Below are 24908 nucleotides of genomic sequence, written 5' to 3' on the forward strand. Positions count from 1 at the left end.
TAGCTGCTACCAGGATTTATTCCTAAACCTCTCCTTCCTTTTCTCCCCCCAGGGAGAACTTGAGGTCACAACGATAGGACAATTACAGCAGCAAAACACTTAAGTAAAAATAAAACCTAATCTGCGTTTGCTGGCAAAGTTCTGACCGTGAGTCGCCAGGGCATAACGGCGAGGGCAGACGGGGCCAAGAGAAACTCCATTTTTAAATATCGCTTCTGGAGTCCGCTGGACTTACAGGACAAGAGATGTATTTGGAGTGTTAAATACAACCCTACGACTGAACAGACCTTAAAAACGCCTCTGTGTTTAGAAGTAGCATAATTCTGCTCGCTGCTGCAACACTCTGACATACAGCAAATTTTCTGACCTTTGCAGCAGAAGTGGTGATTGCTGTGAAGAAAAACATAAGCTCCAACCACGTGCACTTAACTGAAGCAGGTCTCAATCCACTTTGGAAAACCCTAGGTAAGATTACTTATTTAATATCTTCATCTCAGGCTTCAGAGACTTTTCTTGACGTGAAGGCCATGTTCTAGGAGCTGGCATGGTTAACGTGACCTACAGTCCCTCTACCCACTAGGCACAGCAATCACACCTACTCGGGAAAAGGGAGAAGCAGCTCACTTAATGGAGCATAAAATGCTCCAGCATTTTATGTCTACGAATGAATTCTGAAGTTAAACATTCAAAAAAGCCCTGAGGATACCCCTTGCCAAAATACAAAAGTTAGCAGTGAGGAGGGCTTTAACCGAGAGCATTTAATTCTCTTCAGTTCTACCTAAAACCGCAGATGTTGGACTACAACACATACGTTTCAGGGAAACTACAGCAGAGTAGGAAGATCTTCAGCATCCATACTAGTTTACTGACTTGCTTCACTGAAACAAATTTAGTGCAAAATAAATAAAAAAAATAATTAAAAAAAATCACATCAAATCCCCCAAATCAAAGGAAGCAGTTCATAGGTCTTCTGTGCATGGGGTAGTTGCAGAGAAACCCATCAAATACTCCTTAAAAATATTTAGCAGTTTTCAGAGAGTTTCTTCCAGATCCAACTCCTTGGTGCCAAACAAGACGATATGCCTTGCCTCTCTTATAGCCGTCGCAAGTTGGGTTTGTCTTCTGTATATACGCTGCGTGGCCTCCACATCACCAGCACAGTTAGAGAAACCCCGCGGCAGGACAGCAGAAGTAGCAGCCGACCGCTGCCACCGAGTTCGGGCTCCCAAACATACCGTAACGGAGCAGAACAGGGGCAGCAATGGAAGCAGGATGGATAAAACCAGTAAGTACGTTACTGAAGAGATAAGCCAGTTTAACATACAATTTGAAATTAAAAACACGTCATAAGGCCTAAACTTACTGCTTAAAAACATGAAGTATTTTGCATCAACAAGCCCTGGTTTTAATGAATTAATGAATATTATTTTAGAATTCTGTCTGAAAATCGCAGAAGCCTTGAGTTTTCCACATCAGCTAAAGCGACAACAAGAACTCCACCACTTATCAGTGTTCACTTTGCACAACAAATAGAGTACACACAGCGATATTTCTACTGCTAGTACTTCCAGTTTCTACTGTGCAAAGTTTATCTTGAGTTTAGGTTCACTAGCAGCTGCAGAGAAGACAGTTTATTTGAACTAGATGATTTACAGCTAAAAAAAGCCCCAATTCAGTTTTTTTCCGAAAGAGCAGATTTTCTTTCCCTCTTCGAACCCTTGTGTAACAGGTAGGATAAACAATCTACAAATACCATTTTTCTAGAGAAATTCAGGTCTCCATGCAGATCAGTATTCTTAACCCAACCGGGTGTTCAAATGCAAGGTAAGCCTGATGCTTATCGTAATTTGGCAGAAAGCTGCTTAAATGCTTTTGAAAAAACCCTCAAGCCCTTCCATACCTTCAAAACCCTGGCCAAGCGATTCAGCAGGTGAAGATTTCCTTTCTTTAGCACTGCTGGCCATGTTTCAACACTGCTCTTGCCTTGCGCATGCTACATAAATGAGTTTTTGGATTTGAGCAATGAAGAATAATAAGCTGTTGCTTTTAAATGAATTTTTACATGGACTCCAATTTCTACCCAGATAAAACCACAAAAAAAAAAAAAAACACAGACAAAAAGTTTGTCATCTAGTAACAAGTATCACTACATTTTCTGGCAGAATAAGAACAAGGTAATTTAAGACTTAAAATTACTTATGCTAAACAAAGATTAACTAGAAGCATACACGTGTAGCTTCAGGTAAGGGATGTGTTGACTTCAAATATATTTCATGTTTGCACAAAAACCAAAGAGAAGGAATCTTTTCTTCACTTGCAAAACCAAAAGTAGATTGAAGTCCATTAAAATCTTCTACTTTGCGATTTAAACGCTAATTTAAAATCAACTCATCCTGAGCAGAAAGAAGCAAATCTGCATGAAACAGTAAAGAAAAACAAAGTACTGGCAGACTAGCGAATTTTTATGAGGCAGTCCTACACTTCAGGAGATACTATCCTGAGCCACACGTCACAGCCCACTCCGTTATCATACGCACCTCAATCAGTCAGTGGTGCAGAGCCTCATTTATTCGGGCTGAAGATTTTCACTTTCCAGAACTCAAAGCATTTTCTTCAAGCACAGGCCAGCTAGATTATTAAGGATTATCTGCTGTAGTGCCACCGATGGAAAAGATTGCGCTCTCCCAGACAGCTACCAAGCACATGCCACGCACGGGCCAAACCTGAGGACCCGCAGCGACGCTAAGCCAGGCTGCTCGGTGCAGGGGCCACGCGAGCCAGCCCTGCCTCGATTCCTCGGCTCACGTCCCTCTCTGCCTCGTGCGGAATTTCAGGGACGGATGTGTGCACAGTAGCTGCGTTTTACACGAGCAGACCATCTGCTTGGCACAAGCCCGGAACGGCTTCCACTTTGTGGAAGATTTGCAGGCATGCAGAACGAGCCCCACCAGGATCTCCTGGTGACTGGTAACCTCCTCAGAGCTACTGCTCCAGTCCTGCTACCAAACCCGCGACTTCTGTATGGACAGTCGTCAAATCCAAGCAAGATAACATTTCCAGGAAAGAAGAAGAAAAAAAAGAAGTTTATGACATCTGGCATCCTCTCTACTGCAAATAAACAGCAGCAGGCAAAGCCCCGACAGAGTTTTAAGAGCTCACCCAAATGCGGGATAGGAGCGCGTTAGCTGTGCCTGAGCAACACGGTATTCAAAACAGACGTGAACTTTGCTATTGCCTGGGGAGTATTGCTTCGAGAGCCAGCAAGAATTCTCACAGCTACGAGCGTCTCTACCCTGCACCATCTGGCACTGGGGATTTGATTTACATTAAACCATTCAATTTGAGCCAGCCGAAGGTCTAAATCTGACAAAGCAGTACAGATTTCCCTCCTGCATTTCATTTTGAGCTTACTGCATTTTTAGGTTACCGGTCTCGCAGGGAATGTTCCACACAGATATCCCTGTTATCAAGCTCCTTTTATTTAATACAATAAAATTGCTATTGCATTTGAAAACATTATGAACTCACTATTAAGAATCTCCAAGAGGCAATTCTAGAATTTAAGGCAACTTTATCAAAGCAACAGGAGCTAAATTCAAAAAATATATATTTAGGTACTTGTTCCCATTGTGAATTAGATACCTAAATACTACTCAAGTCTCATCACAGAACCAAAAAATTTAGGTTAGAAGGACCCTCTGGAGATCACCTGGTTTAATCCAACTTGGATCAGGTAGCTCAGGACCACAGTGCCATCTCAGTGAAGAGCAAATCTCTTCACTCGTTGAGCCCAGACTAGATCTTTGTCCACCCAAAGGCAGTGATGCTGTAGGGTGGTCTCCTTCTCCAGCACAACAGCGTCAAGTTCAGACGCATCCCCAGCGGCAGAATCCCACCGGACACAGGTGGTGCAGGAGCGAATGTCTCTGCTCCTGTAACACCTAAGGAAGATCCTGATGACGATCAAGAGATATTACTAAGACAAAAGTGCTGCAGGAAGAGTCCCCAAAGGATTATCAGAGCTCTGCCTTCTATCTGCAGTATAATGTGTCAGAAATCCAGACATGAACTTGAATCAAAATGACTTTCAGCTGTGAAATTAGTTCTTTAGGGCCTATTAACACACTTACCAATGACGTTTCTTTGGAGTATTTTCCTCTCCCTATTTACTGCAAAATAAAGGAACTTATTAAGATGGATTTCTTTTGTTTCTCCTTTAATAAGAGGTAAAACAGATAATATCTTTATGATAGCTTACTGGAGACATTCCTGAAACTGAGATCAAAAGTGGCTCTCACCCGCACACACAAGCTGCACAGCCCTGCCTTCCCTGGGTAAGTCGTGACTTTAAACTAGAAAGTTCAGGTATTAAACATGCTCTCTACATTCATGCAATCACCTCTTCCACGAATGCAATACAGGCATATCCACTCGCTGTTAGGTGTTCATTGCACTCCCTTTATCTATTTCACATAATGCTTCTGCTCCTTCTACAAATCACATTCAGACTCGCTTGGGACAAGCAATAAATACAGAAAACCCAGATGATCTGGTTCTGTTTCCAATATAGTATGCAAACTCGTTACAGCCTGGCATTCACAGCCACAAATATAACAGTGCTACTTCCACCTTGATTCTTACAGCAGCCATTGCATCCTATATGATGCAATGCCTTCACTTAACTTCCCAGATTAGCTGAAACTGATGTTTGGAGCAAGAGAGAGATTGTTTTAAAGGCAAATCCAGGACATAACCACTTATTTTCAGACCAAGGCGTAAAATTATGTAATAATATGGCTGGAACAGGCTCGGGTGCTGAAGCTTATGTCATCCGACAATAGCCCACAGTCCTTTTGATCTAGGGATTACATTTGTCTGATTTCTACCAAAACCATAAGCACTTGGCCTAAGAGCCCCTCATACACCACTTGCCACGCGGTTACATGCATTAGCTCTAGACTTTGTGCTCCTTCGCATTTATATCGCTTCAGTAACAGCTTATCTCCATGCACAGAACTGCCCTTCTCACCTCGCTCGCCTTGCAAGATCTCCCAGGCTATCACATCTTTAAGATACACCGTTAGTCCAGCACCCAGCATGCAGAGCCCACTCGCCTCAGAAGCGTGCCCCGAAGCACTAACGAGCTTCCCTAGTGGATATTTTAATAGAGAAAGGAGTTTGTCAGTGCCTGAACCCTCCTCTACAGTAAATCAGTTCAGGCCACGAAGGCAGCGGTATCACGCACAGCCCGGGAAAACCCACGCTGGCACTCAGCCCTTCTCCAAGAGGTTCTCCTCCGGGCCAGTCCTTCCCCAGCGCTGAAATTCTGCAGACAACGTTCACGCCTTGTCCCCAGCTCTCAACTTCATTTTTGCACCGTGCCCAAACTGAGGCGTACACACCACAGCACCTGGACTATAACCCTGAAAGCCAAGTACACAGAATCGCAGTTATTAACACTTTGGCCTCCTGCCACAAAGAATCAGAACTTCAAACAGCCACCAGAAAGATATTAAGAAACAAGCAGGCAAAAGGCAATTCTACCTGCACAGCCAGTGGTGGCCATTTATTTGAAATGAAAACACTTACTGTTAGTGAAATCCTGTTATACTTATATCCCTGATCCTCTGCACACGTGGAGTTTGATTTATTAACCTTCCAGCAGAAGAAATATTAATCTTTGGAGTGCAAGTCACATTCCGGACTCCTCTTCTACCCTGTAGCTCTGGTTACATTACTGAAGCTGTGGGTTTCGCTGAAGCTGGTATGAGAATAAAGCGTCTTTAAAGCATGCTGCAAAAGGCACAGCTCTTTGCTGCCCCAGATACAGCAGCTCCTCCAGGGAACGGTGAACAAGAATCACTAAGAGGGTTTTGCTGTTAAATCTTTTCTTGCTAAGACACGGAAAGGAAAATCTGCTTTGCGACAGTCACGCTGCAGGGAGTTAAAACCGAAGGGTCGCAGTAAAGCCACATTTACGACAAGAACTAGCTAGTGGAGAGATTTAATATTTGGCAAATGCTGAAGACAGCAAGTTTCCAATAGGCAGCTATTTCACCAAGAGAAAAGGAAAAAGGAAAAAGAAAACAGAACCCCAAACTCCTCGCCATGTACGCAGGCCCACTGCCATTCCAGAATTACAATAAGCAGCTATACGTGTATACAAACATGCATACATGTATATGTATACAGCAACTAGAAAAAGCAGCTAGAATTTCAACCCCGTGCAGCACTAACGCTGGGATAAGAAAACTGTGAACCTGCCTCCGTTTCCCAGACACTGTCTTCATCACTGAGCAGCAACACGCAGCTATCAGTAAGACCTAGTCACTCTGCACACACCATTACAGGAGACACTAACAAGTAATTTCTTTTTTTAAGAGACTATTGCAAACAAGGTGCCAAAACCAACCAAGACGAAACAAAAAAGCCCCGCACAAAACACCACACACCCGAGGAGCCAGAAAAGAACATTCTCTCTCTGCTTGGCAGACATGCTCCCCATCCTCTCTGTGCTCCCAGACCCTGCATTTCTAAATTTGAGCCAACATGGCTCTTTCTTCCTCACATGGGTCTTCTAGCAGTAGAGACTGGTTCAACACCAAAAAGCTTTGCTATTGCTTTAAGCTAGTACCATTTAACATGGATTCTTGCATCGATATCTGCTCTTACACGCCCAGTGACCAGGTTAAAAGGAGAAACTCAAGACTGATTTAAAAGCTCATGTGTGAAAACTGACTGACTCCAGTTCCCACCTTTCTGCAAAGGGGACAGGGGGTGTGTGGCAGGGAAGCCGTGGAAGACATCAGACTAAGCCTGTTTGCAACACGCTGCATTTATGACACATGGCACACTGACTGGCGTTAAAGACAGACAGACAGACACACACCAAAATACATACACAACCACACACAGAAAAACAGGAGCGATGCTCATCTAATAAAGACTAAGCGTTTAACTCGAGTTTATTGAGGAGGTGCCCAGACAAGAGAGAACTTTATTTGCCATTATGCTGAACAACTGGTGCCAATCGCTTCTTTAAGAGCTCAACATCAGAAGAACGAAGCATTAACAGCAGCCAACACCACCAAGTTACCAGGAGAAAGTCAAGTGCGTCGCTGAACGCCGCCTCCGCCAGAGCACGCCTGCGACAAGCAGGAAGGCATGGCCGCGAGGACTCCCGAAGCAGCTCCGCAAGCTACTCGCAGGGAAGTCCCCAAGCGTGCACTAAAACTGCAGTTCAACAGGTATCTGCATCAGCACTGGCATCAAGAGTCGGTCCTCACAGCCACGGTTTCATCGGCTCCCGCTCACCCCATAAATTATGCTGGGAAATGACTTGGGCGAGGAGAGGGGAGACAGCGGGGAGGAAAGGCTGAAAGGAGACAGAGAGGGGATGGCTTTTTGGGTGACAGCACCAGCTTCAGTTCGCATCAAACAACAGGCTGAAATTCCAGCACTGACTGACTAATGTATCAGATTATATTGCCCCACTACTGATATTCATAGCACTGAAAGAAACAAAAAACAAAGCAAAAAACCAAACCACATACGTACGAAGACAAGCCTTTACCAGGGAAGAGATAACAGATGTGAAAACAAGTACTAGACTTCATTAACAAAATTAAATATACATGTTAATTTGAAGCCTCTTTCAGCTTCCAGCTATAAAAGATCATTTTTCTGAATTCCACTGGCAGTTCCCACAATATTTCATGACATCTTAGGCTATCCTAGATACCAAAGGACATGACAATACCACTCATGGTTTAGGAAAGAAACAAAAATTAACAACGTCACATTTTCTTTTTTTGGTGGCATTCATAAAGGAGCAGTTTCTCGGCAACCTTGCTGTTACTCACACATATTGAGCCAACTTGTTTTTAGCAGCTCAAGCAACCAGCTGAGGGAGAGAAACAGCAGCAGCTATTTTAAACAACAAAACAATGTATCAGAATACTGCTCAACACACTACTGTATGTTTCCTCCTTTGCTACCAGGCATATAGAGACTAATTAAAGCACCAACTTACAAGACATAACAAAACTGCTTTTCTAACCTGCAAGATTAAAACTATCTACTTAAAAATAGCCTGGAACCAGGCACTGTCCTACCGTTAATCATTTTGAAGCTATTCCAGGGTTATCTTGTAAATGAAGAGGGTTCATACTTCGATTACGACATGCTGGGAGAGAGTCACCTGCTTCATTAAAAGAAGATCACTTCTAAGAAATCTATTACAGTTAAGTGACTTATTTAAAAAAATACAGCATGCTAGGATTCCCCAAAAAGCTACCAGAAGCATACCCATAAAGGCTTTTGTGGAACCTAAACTGTTGTGGGATAAAGGGAGAGTCCCTGATGGACTAAAAGAAAGTAAACGAAGCTCAAACCAAATGGATAAGGAGATATTACTAGTTATTATTTGGGCAACGGATCACAAAAACTAGATGGAAGAACAAACAAATGGATATGCAACACAATTTACTCATGATGCTTTTGGGATAAGACACAGATTTTTCAGGACTGTAAAATCTGAAGCTGTTCACAGCTGTAAAAGACTCTTAGGATGCCAAAAGAGGGGGAAAAAAAAGAAGAGACAGATAAAGTCTGTATGTTTGTGGGTAAAAAGGAATGCACGCTGGAGAAAAGCAAACAATTCCAGTTTGTGTTAACCATCGCGAGGAAAAAACCCAAGTTCTCACAGATAGCTCCCTGAGAACATTAGTTTGTTGCTCAGCAGCAGTCAAAATAGGATACTGGGAATCATCAGAATAAGCAGAGAGGACAAAACAGGACAGCAGTCTGGAAAGCCTTTGGTCTGAGCTAGTGCGGCTGTCCTTTATAATATAAAGGTTTCTTAACTCTATATATCTATCAATAAAATAATCCACACAGTTCTCAGCAGCAGGGAGAATAGCTGCAGCGAATGGCCAAAGTTCAGAGGAGACCTTACCATGAGCCTTAAGCATGTACGTCTAGCACAAGCTATCTGATACTGAGAGGTGCTTTAGTATAACAGACACAGGCAGAACGAACGACAACAGATAAAAAGCAGGTTAAGAAAGTTCAAACTCAGTGTACCAAACATAATTAAATGTTTGAACGGCTTACCACAGGAGACGAGAGTCACAAGCATTTGACATCTGTAATCACAATTGAATGTCAAAGATTTATATTTCAGTTCAGTCACGATTGGACTGGACACAGCAACCCCTATGGTAAATCGACGCCCATTCAAATTGAGTCAAATACAACCGCCCACCTCTGCGAGAGGAGGAAAATACGCAGCTTTAGTAAGAGCCTAAGCGCTCTACGGTGAAAAAACAGGCTGTTATGTAGCATTGCACACGCTGTAACTGTAATCGTACCCCTGTTACTCACAGACATTTCCGTTACCAGAGGGCTTGGTGACACCTGCACGTTACACATTCACACTGCTGCTTAACGAGGAAGAGAAGAGGCTGAAACAGTCAGTACTCCATCGCCTAATGGATATCAGTCATAGCAATTCTCATATGACACAGAAAGACGCAACACTTTTAGTATTTAGGGTGGTCAGAGCTGCTATTTTTGTCATGCAGATAGCACACGCGTAATCCACCGCCGTGCACCTCATTTGCCTGTGCCCCAAGGAATTGAACAGGGCAGCAGGCTTCTGCCTGAGCCCGCTGTGACCGTTCCCTAACAGCTGGCAGGGAGCACTGTGCCACTGGAGTACTGTCCTCTGGACAACATTTGGAGATTAGTTTAATAAGCTGTGATTAAAGACCTCATGACACAGTCTGCAAAAATATTCAGCTGTTACCCTGCTTAGATACAGAGCTGACCAATTAGTTTCTCTCCGCTAAGACTCTACAGGCAGGTTCAAATGGACACAGTACTTGTGTAAGGCAAAGCACAGAAAAGCGTTGTCTTGCTGTGAACTGTTAAATAGTTTTGAGCCAGCTGGGGTGATTTTTCAACCACGATCCCAGCATCAGGCTGCAAAGAGAGAGCAGAGCAGCCTGGAGAGCAAAAGCAGTTTCCGCACAAGGAAAGAAGTAGCTAGATTTAGTGAGGCGGGGAGTATTTCCAGTCCTCCTAAGGAAAACTCTGCTATAAAGAAAGAAAATTGAAATGCGCTATTTACACTACCCAGTTGGCTGAGCCCCCTAATGCAGAGCACGCCAAGCGAAGGAATGGGCTGTAAGCATAGCTGTGGGACCTTCTAAGTCTCCACCGAGGCCCAAAACCATTCTCTTCTGTTGGCACAGCCGCATCCTCGCACAGAGCAGTGCCAGCAAACTGACTTCAGCTGGAGTTTGGATTTTTTTTAATAGCCCAAGGGACACAGTTATGCCAACGTAATTATGTTGTTTTCCAAACAGGCACTTACACAGTTGCCACGTTAAACTCAGGCACTAAGAAACCCCACATAACAGAAGGGGCCGTCCCGCCCCTACGTCGGGACATCTGCCCCGCCAGGGCCTGACTCACGGGGCAACGCCAGGAAACACCAGCTCGGGCCCGGCTAGGCTGGGACGAGCCGCTCGCGGCAGGAACACGCGCCGCAGCCGGCAGCGGCAGAACGGAGGGCCAGGCCGCGGAGCGGCGGCCCGGGCGGGGAGAGCGACGGCGCCCCGCGCAGCCCCAGCGCGGCCCAGCCCGCCTCCGCCACCCTCCCGCGGCCACGCCGCCTCCGCCACCCGCCCCGGCCCGGCCCGGGAGGCCTCAGCGCTGCCAGAGCCCGGCCCGGGGCCGCCACCGCGACCCTGGCGACCCCGGCCTCCTTCCCCGGGACGGGCCCCGGCTCTCACCTCGGAGGGGCGGCGGCCGCCGGGCGGGCGCGCTGCGGCAGGGGCGGGGGCGCTCAGCGCATGCCGGGCCGCCGAGAGGGCCGGGAGCGGGCCGGGACCGCGGCGGACGCTTCCTCCCGCGCACCCCGCAACACCGCGGCTCCCCATAGGCTGCGCGCCCGGCACGTGACGAGCGCCGGCGGCGCTTGCGCAGAGGGGGGCGCGCGCCGGCGGCGAGCTCCGCCCCCCGGCGGGGAGCCCCGCCCCCGTCGGCCACGTGGCCGCGGCGCGCACGTGCCGACCCGGGGCTGCGGGAGGGGAGCCGCGCGCGCCCCCGGGGCGGGCACCGGGCCGGGCTTTGCCCGTACGGGCTCCCCGGGGCGGGCCCCGGGCGTCCAGCCCCGCTGCCGCGCCCGCTACCGGCCCCAGGCCGCCCCCCCCCAGCGCAGGCACCGGTAACCGGTGCCCGGTGCGGCAGCGCCCAGCTCCTCGCACCTCTACCGGGAAGGAAGGGGAGCACGGCGTGAGGCGTTTCCGAGGGGCTCCCGCGGCATCGCCTGCCGCTTCCACCCCGTTAACTCCTTCCCCGTCTGCTCCCCATCACGGCGCTCGCAGGGGCGGCCAGGACCGAGCCGCGGCCCCGGTGCCGTTCGCCTTCCTCCCCCAGCAGCGGCCGAGCCAGGAGCCCCGCTCCCGTTGGGAACGGCCAGGAGCCCCGCTCCCGCTGGGAACGGACGTAGTTACGCCGGCTACCACAGCGGACAGGAAGAGCCGTCGCGGCGCCGGCAGCCTGGAGGCTCCAAAGCGAAGGAAGGTTACGAAACAGCGACGACCCCAAACGCTTCAAGGAAGGGAGCAAAATTCAAAAGAAAAAAATCAAAGTTTTTAATTAAATGCAAAATTTTAAGGTAGAGATCCATCCTTGAGTACAAAAGCTGGGCAAACAACATGGAATTCGGTAACATATCAGTGTCACAACCTGCTCTTCACCACTTCATGCAGTTTCCCAAAATAATACATGGGAAGAGGCACTGAGACAGCTTTTCACACTCCTGGATGCTCACTAGTAATTACTCTAATCCTGAAACTACACGTTTTTAAGGGTTCTCCTTGCTGTTCAGCTCTACAGAGCGATTCCCCTTCCCTTTCCAGGGAAAGGCAGATTCCTTTCCAGCCGTTTCACGCAAACGACACTCTCCAAGTCACAGCCACCAACTAACTTGCCCCGCGATTGCAGCAAGCAGGCGACCGAAGTCGCATCGGCATTTGAAGTCTTTGTAATAAGTGACTGACACAGAGAATGGATCTTCTTCCTTGCTTTTGTACCCTGCAGAAGGGGCTCAGAGAATCGCAGCATGGATAAAAGGACAGAAAAGAGCTCAACTAAAGGGGCTGGACTGCATATTTTCCTGTAGTGACACCAGCAGTTCTGCCACGTTTCCGAGGACGCTTCGGTGCGCGGCTGTGCCTTGCCTAGCAGCGGCTGGCACGCTGCAGAAGCCTTCGACCGTTTCTGCCAGATAGCGTTAGATAAACCTGCCGGATCTCACCCCTAAGCTTCCCAAACTTACTGATTGGGGTGCGTTAAGAGGACGTTTCAAAAGCCTGTAGGATGAAAGGATATTTGTGCCGTAAAGGAATTACGCTCCCTCCCTAGCACAGGCCTAACAAGCTGGACCTTCTAATCCCTATTTGAAGCATAAAGGGGCAAAATTGTTTCACACTTCTGAAATAATTTCCTTTAATAGGAAGTGCTGTTTTACTCTAGTTTGTGCTTCTGAAGCAAACATTTGTGTTCCAAAAATATACAGTGTACACATACTCTGTAGCTATAGACACAAACATTTACAGAGAAATGGACAGGCTGGAGTGGACTAGCTTGAAAATCTTATGGCTTTCCTTCTGGCCCTCTTACGTGTAGAGCCAGATTATCTGGTTTCACCATGCAGTAAACAGACAGGGGCTACTCAAAAAAAAAAAAAAACATGTTCAAGAAATGTAACATTCTTGGTTGATTAAACGAAACAAAGTGGGTTAAAAAATTCCACGCTCTCCAGAGGTTTGGAGTTTTTGTTGCCTGTTTCCAGGCCCCTCCTTTCATCCATACGATCTGCCTTCGTATTTGCATCGCGCACTCAAAGCGAGTGCAGCCTACCGGTGTGCGTCTCCGCTGCTCGTGAAGGGCTGATCCCTCAACGCAGGCACGGCTCAGCTTTAGACCGAAGAGGAAGAATGTGGTTCCTGGAACATTTTGTTTCCTCTGCGAGGCTTCCTGAAGCTAAGGGAAACTGGTTACATTTTACAGTCTAATTTTTAGCGAATAGGTCTGTACGGGAATGTCATTCCCGGTATAAACGTTTGTACGGGGTGAGCCGGGAGCGCCGGGTGCGCCGGGTGTGCAGGTAACGCAGGGTGTGCTGCATGCGCAGGATAGCCCAGAGGAGGAGTATGGATATGAGGATAAAATCCTGGTGGCAGAGCGCCATGGGTTGGCTGTTGTACTGGACCCGAAATCACCAGCTGGAGCAGGCTGTGAAGAGAAATTCAGACAGTCATAAGCATTATTTCGAGAAGGCTTTTGTAGTGGCTCTCTGTAGCCCACAAGGGACTGATTCTTCAGACAATTCATTACCAGTGTTGACAGGCAAGTGGACAGTGATTCAATTATGCTCCCTGCAGCTTCCCGCAGACTGGTTTTTTTTAAAGCACAGTTGCTCTTTGCAACAAGGCACCTCTCAAAGTAACCGACAGCTAGTGGGACTCGCTTTCTAGTTCAGCAGGGAACAGCAAGCTCTGGTACCACTTAACTAAGGGACAGATACTTTGGAGTACCTGTCTGGGAAGACTACGAAGCCGTCCCCAGAAGGCCCGCAGCTCTTGGAATCAAGCCTTGCTGCTAGTGAGGAACCCAGGCAGAAAGATCATGTCCCTGCTTCCAGTGCCTGAGCAATGGCCTTGATAGCTCATGCTGGAGGAACCAGAAACAGTGAGAGTTCACGATGCCAACCACATTTCAAATCATGCGACAATTCAGGTTTTGAAAGAGCTGTTGGGTTAAACCACCGTTCATTTGTGGATACGTCAAAAGCACACAAATAAGAGGAGCAAGCACAGAGCGATGAGTATCAGTCTCTGTGCTCAGGCAGATGGTGGATGTCTGCTAAGGTTTTCTTTCCTTAAAGTCTTGTTCCTTTTTAAGTGTTTTAAGTTCATTTTTACTTTGCAACAATTTCTCACTTAAATGGGCCTCATCTTCTGCCTTTTTATTAAAAAACACTGCTTCTGGCAGAAATGAGATCTGGCAGCTTCTGTCCTTCCAAAGGCAACTAGCCTGCTTTTGAATGTTCCTATTTCTCTGCTCCTCACGAACCACATGTCAAAACATGAAACATCAAGCTGGGTGCAACTTCTCACAACACGCGCATCAGCACAGAGACCACAGACTGCACAGAATCTGGCTTTTGGGGGAGGAAATTCTCCTCAAGAGCTTTTTTAGCTGAATTTTTGTCCTGCTTTTGCTGCAGTAATGCTCTTTTGGTCATGGCTGTTCAGTGTTAGAAAAATAGGCATGGGCTGCACTGAAGAGCTCAATTAGCTTGTTCCAGCGCAGGCAACCATCGTCCTGCCAGCCTGGGGCTTCGCGTACATGAGGGCTGCCGGCCCAAAAAGCCAGGCAAGTTAGCTCACACTGAGCTCAGGGTAGCTATCTGGGCTCTTCAAGAGGAATGAGGGCCAGCTCTTCAAATCTGCCAGCACCCCACTTCCACCTGGAGACAGCAGCTACAAGTTCCCTCTCCAGAGCATCCCTTGTACTGGCAGAGGAAAGCCCTAGCCGCACACCAGTAAAACGGATTCATCAAGTGTCTCCATCTGCAAAAAAAGCAGGAGTCCTCAGAGCACAAATGATTCTTGAGGGGACAGGATTTAATCTACATGAAGCCTTTGCCACAACTAGAGTTTCCAACAAGCTGTGTTAAGCCCATAGTTAAAATACCAATATTAGAAAGTAAATAATTTTCCAATATAGAAGCCAGTTTTAGACAACCATATTGGAACATTTCTAGTTAATATTAAGACTAGAAATTTGGTAAGGATAAAAGGTAAGAAGCAAAGTGCAGTTAAGCTGAGGGTCAGGTACAATAAGTGAACAACCTGGGATGGGACAACTTTGGGTAGTTTTGCAAGCTGTAATTCCATTTTCCTCTTCTATTCATTTGTTCTGACACAGGCTGGGCAAAACCGTCTATGTTGAGGGAGTCACTGGAAGCCTCCAGCCTGCAGGACTAGGAGCTCCACAGAGCTCAAGGCAAGAAGTGACCAGTACTATCTGCCACCTTTATCTTCATACTGAGCTTAAAACTGTGTCTGAATAAAGGCCAACTTCCATAAGTAAATACGTATTTTCACATGGATTTTGTCTTGACAGCCCTTAAGTAGATGTCTCGGAATATGAATAGAGCTATAGAAAGGTCTCTTACTTGTTATGTGGTAGCCTGGAGCATACAGTTCTCAAGTCATCTGAAAGAGAACAGAAGACATAATAAGCATAAAGCAGAAATTCAACAATTTACCTCTCTGTTCTCCTTTCTAGGAAAGTGAGATTACTGAAAAAGCCTCATTGATCAGTAGATCCAGAACACCATTCTCAGGAGGACAACTTTGGTAGGAGACAACATGCTTCTCTGTCTCACCAGCTATTACCTCACCTTTTTGCACTTGACACTTTATTATACGCTCTGCATTTAACTTACACAGTCACGTTGGAAAAGCAGCTTCATTTCAAGGCAGACCAAGGCTTGTACAGAATTTGCAGCAGGTTAAACACAGCCCTGCCCACCTGTGACTGCAGCTGGCACACCCTCACTGCAACCACTGCCATACTTAACATAAAGCTGCTGCCAAGGGAAACAACAGGTCCCAACTCACTGCACTTAAAATCACCGCTTGATCTGCCGTATGAAGCATTAGATGCTGCAGAACTCCCCAGATAACAGAAGAGCTCCAGAATTTGGAAATAGTTCAGACAAGATGATTGTCAGAATCTACAGCACTGAGAACTGGGACTCAGCTGACTGTCAGCAAAATAGCTAAGTGATCTAGCCACAGGAAAACAGATCCATCAATAAGTAGAAAGATGTACGCAATACAAGGTGTGGCCAAAAGAATATGGCATTTACGATTAGCACTGCCCAAAGAATACGGCATTTACGATTAGAAAGGCATCATGTCAAAAGCAAGGCAAACCTTACCTAACAGACTTTTTTTTATTATTAGAAAGAGTGTTAGTATAAGAAAGTTTGTTTATTATCAAGGTCTACCAAAAAAAATTGCACTGCTCCTTTTATCCCCATCTTAGTTTCTTTTCCAGGACATTTCTTGGCAATACTTGTATGCCTCACTCCTTTGGGAGCTGTTCCCATCTCTGCCTTGGTCCCATGCAATGACAAATATTCCTTTCAGTGGACTTTCAGAGATACATATTATATATATAAATATACATATATATATATAAATATAAACACACACAAAGTATTTACCAAAAGCACTACTCAAAACACTTCCCATTGCTTGAGTCCTTTCACGAATAGCTTGAGACCAAGCTCCTACTTTTGTAGATAAACCTACTCCCAAAATACAATTAACTGGTATTTCAGCTGCTACTTATATTGAACTACTCTCCACTTCTACAATAAGAGCAAGTGCTCAGAATGGACCAAGTGAATAGCTGGAGAACAACATAGCTTAAAGAAGCCATCAACTCAAAAGACTCCACTTTTCTGCCTGTTCTTACTACACACAGAGGTCCTGAATGAAAGAAGAGAAAGGAAAACATGGAGATTTGGCAGCACTGCTCCAGCCAGAGCAAAAGCCTCAGGCATCTGCTTAGGCAGAGGCTGCTCTCCACAGGCAGGAGATGATGAGACATCAGAAGTCCTGGACTGTTAGGACACCTTAAGCCTTTCACTGCTGTGCTAAGAGTTGTCTGTTTTCAATACAGTTTGTTTCAAGAAAACAGTAGGTCTGCCTGACTCTGTTGTGCTGAGATGCTTCCCCTTTTGATTTCTGCAGGTCTTTCAGAGAGAACTGTTCCTGGAAACAGGAAAGACCAACGAAAGCTACAGGAACAGGTTTCTTTACTAAGTTCAAATAAAGATGTACACACAACACAGTCTCATTAAAGGAGAAATGAAAGCCCAGAAGTTCCAGATAAACGGAGCTTTGGTTTGCTTTTGTGATTCCTTGTCTAACACACCCACCTCATCGTCTACTTCATGTCTCTCTTCCAGCTCAGGCAAACTCAGAGATGAGTCGAATTGAAACACAATTAAACAATGCTTTTTAAATAGCTACAAGCAACTTCCTGCCCCAAACTGCTTTGGAGGAAAGTGGCTGTCCTGGAGAGCAAATTTAGGCAGACGGGAGCAAGCTCCACCCCTGCTCAGAGCTAAAGGAAGATACACGTATAATTTCCTGTATCTGTTAAAAGCTGGTCCAGGCAGTTTTAACGAAGAAAACGTGAAGAACCGCAGGCTTCACACACCTAGCAGAGCACTCTAGCTTATGAATTATAACAGTCTGCTGCTGCCTCTGGTTCCAGGCCACAACACTGCCCTAGGTAGCCAGTACAGCTGTGCTGGACACTGAGACTGTACAACCTTACCCAGAGTAGAGTCTCTCTGGCTCCTGGGCATCACCTTTCATGCTCCAGAGAAAGCTTGCAGAGCCGGCAGGAAAAGAAATTAAGCTTTCGATGTGCACAGTGGGACAGCTTCTGCTGTTCCATGGGACACGTTTGTCCTTTGCTTGCCAGTGGCTGCTCTCAGAATTGCTTTTTCAAAACAGGGAGAGTTCGGAGGAGAATGCAGGTCTCTAACGCATGACCACAGCAGGACCCCACAGAGCAGGTCAGCTTGGAGACACTGCAGTTCAGGACCAGATAACTGAGATCATGTCTGATTTACCGAGGGATCAAAGCAGGCAACAAAGTCTTTCTCTCTTTGTGTTGACATCAACCATAACATTCCCGATTTTGTATGGGCCCCAAGGAGGTCAAATGTAATCCCATGTCAGATGCCCAGAAATAAACCCCTTCCACACACTGCAAGGAAGAAGGTCAATTCTTCTCCAGCTTTGCAAACCAACCGATTTTCTACAGTCAATTGCATCAATGATTTATCCTTTCTTACTCCCCCATCCAGGTCTTTCTCCTGAAGTATTTCCTGCAGGTCACTCTAATACCTCTTCCTAATAGCAGCAAACTACTACTTCTGCTATCAACACGCTGATCTTTACTCCCCTCACCCCAAAGCTCCCTCTCCAGACATCCACCCACGCACTGGAGGAAGAGTCTCCTGCCAGGCTCTGTGCCAGCCCTGCTCAGCAACTTACCTCTGGTGCACAGCAGTGCTCCTGACGCCATGGCCACCTGCAAAGCCTGAGCCAGTCTGTCTAGAGCCAGTTCGATCTCTTTGGACGCATTGAGAGGATTTAGTTCATCAGAGAGTCTGTTAATCTCCTCAACAAGTGGAACCACGTGGTCAAAGGGTACTAGCCCCAGGCGCCCATAGAGGTTCTTCTCTGTTAAGTGCCCCTGAAGCATCATAAGAACCTGCAGGACACTTAAATGCAGTTTTGAATACAGCTGATGGCAGTCTCTGTCATCTCCTGCAGCCGAGTCCTTGGCAATTTTGCTGGGAGGGTGTCCATTGGAGAGAGAGGCTTTCTTCTTCCTTTTATAAGCCAAGGGGGCCTTCACACACCAACGGATCAGTCCAGTGAGTGGGGTAAGCTCTAAAAACCCTATGGGCAGGTTGGCTGCAATAGGAGTGTTTAGAAAGGTAATGAGGATCAAGCGGGGGTCTTCAAAGATCCAGGAAACAATCAACTCGAGCAGATCCGAAGGAGGGATGAGGTCATCTGAAGATAAGAAAGACATTGCTCAGTAAGCAGAGCCCTTTCTTTGCTCAAGCGCAGGACAGTGGTTTTGTCACGAATCCCTTACCCGTACACTTCCTGCACTGGCACAACTGAATTTCAGAACCTCCCCAACTTTGCTGTTTTTTTCAAGACACCAACAGTAGATGTTCTTTTGCCCAGAGATAACCATATTCTTGTCAGCTTCATCTTCTTCACCAATTCTGAAGACTTCACCACATTTCAACGTTTAACCCCTTTCACAACAAAGCTTCTTTCGTCATTTCCTTCCTCTCCCACCCATCACCTGCTCACTCTTCCTCTAAACTTGGTCTCTATTTATCTCTTGCCAGAGAAAGTACGAAGGGAAAGCAAACAGGCAAAACTCGTTGGCATGTCTTCCGCCCAATCATTCAACTAATTTTTGTTAAGACACACGTAAATGAGCACGTCTTGTGGAAAAACTTAACTTGACAACACTATCACATAACTGGCAAAGGATTATAGGATTATGTAAAGTTTCAGCTAAGAAGCAAAAGTTGCTCATGAACTGAAGCTTGATCAGTCTCAACAGAAATATTTACTTCGCAGTAATCGTGTGTCATTCTGTCACGGTGGCAGACTACCCAGACTCGGCACGCTATCTTTGTTGTGAATCACGTACAAGTCAGTAAAGGACAGAGCACTGAACTGACCGAGTCACAGTTCTTTTGTACCTTGACCTGGTGGTGGAAATGACTTACAGGGAAAAGTCAGTTGGACTACAGAATCACCCAGTCCAGGGTCAGCACTTTCTGGTTTTTACCTTCTCTGAAACTTCTGACTACCATAGATACAGACTGTGTGACGAAATCCTGTCTGTTCTCTGAACATGGCGGAGACTGCCCAATTACATAGCACAGAAAATGTCCTTTTCTTGTACAACCAGTAACATCTCAATGAAGTCCAGGAATTGGAAAAAAAAATTACTTCTTATAACCTCCTTGTTGACAGGTCTTTTAATTAGTTGGATGAACTTTCAAATGGCTACACAACATGTATATAAAATATTGAGAAAGATTATGCTACAAGCGCTACCAAGCACTTAAAGAAAAAAAAAAAGTCTAAGCCTGGACCTCTCTCCCACTAATGCCAAGCTGTTTATCTGCAGAAGGCTGTGCAACACACTCCCTTTATCTCCCACAAATAGTATTTGCCTTTTTGAATGAAGTGGGAAGCTGGCATTTAGTGCGTGGTTGTTCCTTAGGCTATCACAAGTTCTCTCTCAGCAAGTAAAGGTAAATCAATCGTATTTTGCACACATACACATGCTTCCACTCTTTGGGCAACAACACCTGGAGGCAGGTCATATCAACAGCTGGTCATGGACACAGTGAAAGGGTGCACTGGAGGTCTGCACAACCAGCTGATTGCATTTCTTATTCCTGTTCAACAGAGAACATTCAGAATTTACGTTTTTCACCTTTTTGGGAGGACCTGGATTGACAGACAGCCCTGAGTCTATCTGCTGGGTAGCTGGCACTCAACAGGAAGGTGGAACTTCCAGCCCAGGCAGACCAGCTTTCACGCCTTGAGTTTCTCAGTCAATAAGGACCCTTTGTCCTTTGTGGAGGATGTTGCTGTTTGTGTTACATGGTTGCTTCTTTAATAAAGACTCTATCTTCAGCCACTGGGTGTTATTTTTATTCTCACCCCAGTGACAGCTGATGTAACAGTCATATACCCCAAGATGCTTCTGGCAATAGTTATATGGTAACAAGTGTCTTTAGAATTCAACAGTTAATTCACGTTGCATGATACTGTACCACTTATTTTGAGAGAGTAGCCTGGAAACATTTTACCTGAAGAGAGGTCGTACAGAGCTGTGACTGATGTAATGAACTGGCAGCAGAAGCGAGGACTGGCGCTGAATATCTGTTTCAATGTTTGGATGGACCCTGGCACCAAGTTGCAGTAGTCATCAACCAAAGCCCGAGCAAGCCTCACACAGTACACAGCGGGGGTACGCTGCAGGGATGCAGGATAACACACAAAGAAAAGCAGTGTAAACCAAATCACAGAAAGTTCTAGAGAGCCGACTTTAAAGTTTCATTTGCCCAAACATCGCGCCTGCCCATGTCATCCATCCACTTTGCTGTTTCAGCATTTGTGTTTCCACTTTCCCAAAATGTGAGCACACTCTCTCTCTTAGCATATAAAAGACCCACTCAGGAACAGTCACTATCCCACAGTATTAAAATAGATGGTGACATTTCAAGTTGAGGATATAATTGTAATTTAAAAATAAAACCTCTGATATCAACTTTTTCACTAGAAGGAAACATTTTACTAGCTGAGCCGCATCCCTGCCTATGAGTTACATTTTTAATATGTAAAAATTCTGTCCAACCCTCAAGTCAGTTATGAGCTCTGTTCTGCAAAAACTGCACCCTCTTCTGCTACCAGGTTACATCCTCTCCTCTTCTACCAACCCTCGCCAGATGGGAAAGAAAGGATCCCACAGAAACAGTAAGGTCTCCTTTCTACCACCCTCTGCTCCCAGCACAGTCTTTTTGCTCTTCCCGTTCTGCTGTAAAACAGCCGAATTGTGCACATTCCATGAGGGAAGCAGCAGCAAAGATGCACTTCCCAAGGTCCACAGTGGGGAACCTGTGTGGGGTAAGGAGGGGACATCCTTCAGGGAGACAGAAGAGAGCCCAGAAGTACTGCATTCATGGAAGACAGGCACGGGTACTTGCCCAAATCTCAACAGAGAGACAAACACCGTCTCTTCTGCCCTGCCCAAGTTTGCACATTGAGCACACTTTATTTCCCAAAGTTCACAGTCCACTTCTTCGGGCAATGTGACCATGAACTGCCATGGTCTCATCTCACCTCCTGTTTCCCGTGTCAAACCATCCCCTGATCCCTTTCAACAGACAGGCAGACAAAAAGACCTGTCTCCTGCCCACATAGCAGGCAAACGAATTGGCAAAAGCTCTGCCTAATGCTGGAGCAAAGGAATGAACACGAGCACAGATGTGGGGTGAACACAGCTGCAGCAGCCAGCTGTTACATTGGCTTAAATTGCCACAGAACAGCAGCTGACTCCAGCCAGCTGTCACCGATCCTTAGGTGACACAGTTCACCTGCTAACAGTTGTGACACGCTCCCCCATTCCTTCCTGGAGCTTGCCCTGTTTGCACAAAAGCGGTACCTGCAGCCAGAAGGCAGCACACTCCAGAACAGGAACTCTGCACACGGCAACTGCCATGGAAACCAGCTTTCCCAGCAAAGCCATCCTGCTGTCATCTGCTTTGTTTCCTTGAGGGCTGAAGAGAGACGAGAAAATGATCTGCCGGACTGAATCCTTGGTTTGTTCTTGGAAATAATTGCACATGATCTCAAGGAGCTGAAGTTCCTGAAGTGAATTTAATCTCTGAAAGAAAACAGAAGCAAAGCTGCAAAATATACCAGAGCTCTTAAAAAACCAAGAGTTGCTTTTGTGAAAGACAGGAACAGCAAAGGCTGAGAGCTTCCCAGAAGCGTTAGAAACGCTGCCTAGACTGCAGCCTGCACACCTGACCTTCTCTACCACCTCTCCACAATCTCTGAGCCTCTCTTGGGCACTGGGCACATATACAAGCTTCCTAAGCAACCACCGCATTTGGCGAGGTACACAAAAAAGCACTAGACTTCTGCACTGCGTGCTATACAAGCCTGGTGCTTGCTGTACAACCAAACACTGTCTGTGAACTGAAAGATAAGGCCTGTAACAAGACTGGGGTGAAAAATACTTCTTCCCCCTCCAAATAACACTGCTGAGAGCACTGCCAGGCAGCTAGGGGGTGAAATCCCGGGCCTGCAGCCCACTGGGCCCCAGTCCTGTGCACCCGCTATGTCCCCCAGCAGCAATGGTTTCTGACCGCTGCTCTCCCGCTGATCCCCAGCTCGCACCCGGCCCTGCACCCTGGAAACCCTGACGCAGCCCGGCAGCAGCACGGGAGGCCTGCGGGCAGTCCCCCGCGGCCTCGGCCCCCAGCGCCCCTCCCCAGGCCCCCAGCCCATCTCCCAACACCCCACGGCGTCCCCGGGGGTTGACCTGCTCCCCCCGCCGACCTCAGCCCCCAGCACTCCCCAGCGGCCGCGTCCGGCCCCCGGGCCCGGGCCCACCTTGGGCGGGGCGCCGCGCTCCTTGGGCACCTGGAAGAGGAACTCCTCGAGCAGCTCGGCGGGGCCCTTGTCGACGAGCGGCAGCGGGGCGCTCTGCAGCTGGCTGCTGAAGTAGATGTCGAGGTGGTAGAGCACCTCCTTGGCGGCGCTCAGCGCGTCGCGCCGCAGCAGCGAGTGCCGGATGTCGCTCATGGCGCCCGCCCGCGGCACGGCGCCCGCCCGCGCCGCCAGCCCGCCCGCCCCGCCGCGCTGCGCACGGGCCCCGCCGGGCAGCGCACCCGCTCCGCCTGCCCCCGCCGCGCCCTCCCCGCCGCCCCCCGCTCCGCTCCGGCCCGGCGCGGCCCGCTCGCGCGGCGCGGCCTCCCACCGCCGCCCAGGCGCGCAGAGGGCGACCGCTACGGAGGCCCGCGGCGGCCAAAACGAGCGAGGTGGCGCCCGCTCCGCGCAGCGCTCCCTGGCGGCCCCGCCCGCCCCGCCGCGGCAGGCCCGCAACGGCGGGGGGCTGCTCCCGCGCCGGCACCGGCACCGGCACCGGCACCGGGCCTGGGGCCGAGCCGCGGGGCTCGGCTGTGCCGCGGGGACTGGCCCCGGGGCTGATCCTGGGGGTCCCGGTCCTGGGTGTGCGTCTGGCCCCGGGGCCGATCCTGGGGGTCTCAGCCCCTCGTGTGGGCCTGGCCCCGGGGCTGATCCAGGGGGTCCCGGCCCTGGGTGTGGGTCTGGCCCCGGGGCTGATCCTGAGGGTCCCAGCTCTTGGTGTGGCCCCAGGGCCGATCCTGGGGGTCTCAGCCCTACTGCAGAAGCCCGGCCTGGCCCCTGCCTGCGGCGTGGGGGGTGCAGGCCCGGCCCTGACACGGCTGGGATTTGGCCCTGGAGGGGGCAAGAGCTCGGCCCAGTCCTGCTGGGGGCCTGGCCCCGGGGCAGGGGGCTCGGGGGGCTGTGCGGTGGGGGGGGCCGCGGCTGGCCCGCAGGTGGCTCACGCCCACCCAGGGGGCTGGTCCCCTCGCCTGGCCCGTGGGACCCGCAGGGCAGGAGGGGGACAGGGTGCCCCCCAGCCCTCTGTATCCCCCACGCTGGGGGCACTGCACGGGGGATGCTCCAAGGGCACAAGGGGTTGCAGACCCCCCCGCTGCCCCCGCGCACCACCGGCCTCATCCCGCACCCCCACCGAGTGCTGTGCCCTGGGAAGACCCCGCGCGGCCCTTTTGGGAAAGCGGGCAGCTGCCTCTCAAGGCCGGGACGCGCGGGGGTCGTAAAGCAGGGCAGGTGGCAGGGGACGAGGCGGTGGGAAGCCGCGCGGGGCCAGCAGCTGGGGCCGGGCGTGGGGCTGGGCTGGGCGGGCGGAGCAGCACGGGGACAGAGGCCGGCGGCGAGGGAGGCCCGTGGCGGAGGGGACTGTCCCCCCGTGGTGGCCAGGAGCAGCTCTGCGACCGCAGGACTGCGGGGCCCCCCCGTGCCCCGCCGGCTCTGGAGGCGCAAGGGGCTGGGGCCAGCCAGCGCCCGGGGAGGCTGCTCCCCGAGCAGGCACCTTGGGGCAGGTCTGCCTTGGGGACACCTCTTCTCCTGGTTGACCAGTGCCAGCTCCCAGTGACGGTTTGGGAACAGGCTGCAGGGCAGGGAGATGTCTACCCCGACCCTGCACTGCGGAGGCCAAGCGATGCCCGCTAGAGCCTGGAGATGCTCTTGCCTGACTCTCATCTTCATTTTGGGGGATTCCCAGCTCTGATTAGCTTCACATTTGAAGTTCAGACCTACCAGGTGTCCTGCTTGGATGTGGCCCTGCTCAGAGCTGCTCCCGGCTTGCAGGGCCGGCTGCTGGCCTCGGCCTCGGCCCCAAAGGCAGCGGACGGCAGCCCCACCAGGGGCAACACCTCCCAGCCCACCCGCAGCGAGGCGAGGACTTGCTGCCAGGCCTGCAGGGATGTCCATGGCCCCGTCCTCCTCCCCAGCGGCACCGCCAGGTCTGCGGCAGACTCAGGGCCACCTCTGCCGCCAGCCACAGCATGAATGCTGGAAACCATCTCGTCAAAAGTGTTTGGGGTGCTGGAAGGGAAATGCTTGGTGCCA

General features: G+C 49.0%; 2 protein-coding genes and 1 long non-coding RNA gene across 4 annotated transcripts in view; all 3 read right to left on the reverse strand.

Moving 5' to 3' along the window:
• The window catches only part of NAA60 (N-alpha-acetyltransferase 60, NatF catalytic subunit), a 28953-nt gene extending 17984 nt beyond the window's left edge, over nucleotides 1-10969 (reverse strand). Inside the window, exon 1 of the mRNA XM_064520558.1 lies at nucleotides 10800-10969. The gene's annotated coding sequence lies outside the window, so the exon portion shown is untranslated. The remainder of the gene's footprint in view (nucleotides 1-10799) is intronic.
• On the reverse strand, nucleotides 6965-10027 carry LOC135329893 (uncharacterized). Its single transcript, XR_010391526.1, has 3 exons — nucleotides 9115-10027; nucleotides 8115-8203; nucleotides 6965-7375 (listed from the first exon to the last, which is right to left on the reverse strand). It is a non-coding gene; the product is annotated as an uncharacterized LOC135329893 (long non-coding RNA).
• A 670-nt stretch (nucleotides 10970-11639) lies between the features above and the next one.
• INTS15 (integrator complex subunit 15) lies at nucleotides 11640-23282 on the reverse strand. Of its 2 annotated transcripts, none has more exons than XM_064520560.1 (6): nucleotides 22875-23282; nucleotides 21889-22110; nucleotides 20534-20699; nucleotides 18168-18695; nucleotides 15257-15296; nucleotides 11640-13308 (listed from the first exon to the last, which is right to left on the reverse strand). In XM_064520560.1, the coding sequence occupies exons 1-6, from the start codon at nucleotides 23034-23036 to the stop codon at nucleotides 13092-13094; spliced, it is 1335 nt and encodes a 444-aa protein (XP_064376630.1). In that variant the 5' UTR covers nucleotides 23037-23282; the 3' UTR covers nucleotides 11640-13091. The 2 variants fall into 2 exon arrangements, with proteins under 2 accessions (XP_064376630.1, XP_025963551.2); XM_026107766.2 differs by having other exon boundaries at nucleotides 22845-23281.
• Nucleotides 23283-24908: the final 1626 nt, after the last annotated feature.

The sequence above is a fragment of the Dromaius novaehollandiae genome, chromosome 14 (genome assembly GCF_036370855.1).
Source record: "Dromaius novaehollandiae isolate bDroNov1 chromosome 14, bDroNov1.hap1, whole genome shotgun sequence".
NCBI classification, from domain to species: Eukaryota; Metazoa; Chordata; class Aves; order Casuariiformes; family Dromaiidae; genus Dromaius; species Dromaius novaehollandiae.

Excerpts from the sequence above, each read along its gene's own strand:
- INTS15 (XM_026107766.2), bottom strand. The coding sequence starts at position 23,036 with ATGAGCGACATCCGGCACTCGCTGCTGCGGCGCGACGCGCTGAGCGCC. Across the intron at positions 20,700-21,888 it reads GTGCTGCCTTCTGGCTGCAG|CGTACCCCCGCTGTGTACTG; the intron begins GTACCGCTTTTG and ends GCATCCCTGCAG. Across the intron at positions 15,297-18,167 it reads AGCACTGCTGTGCACCAGAG|ATGACTTGAGAACTGTATGC; the intron begins GTAAGTTGCTGA and ends GTTCTCTTTCAG.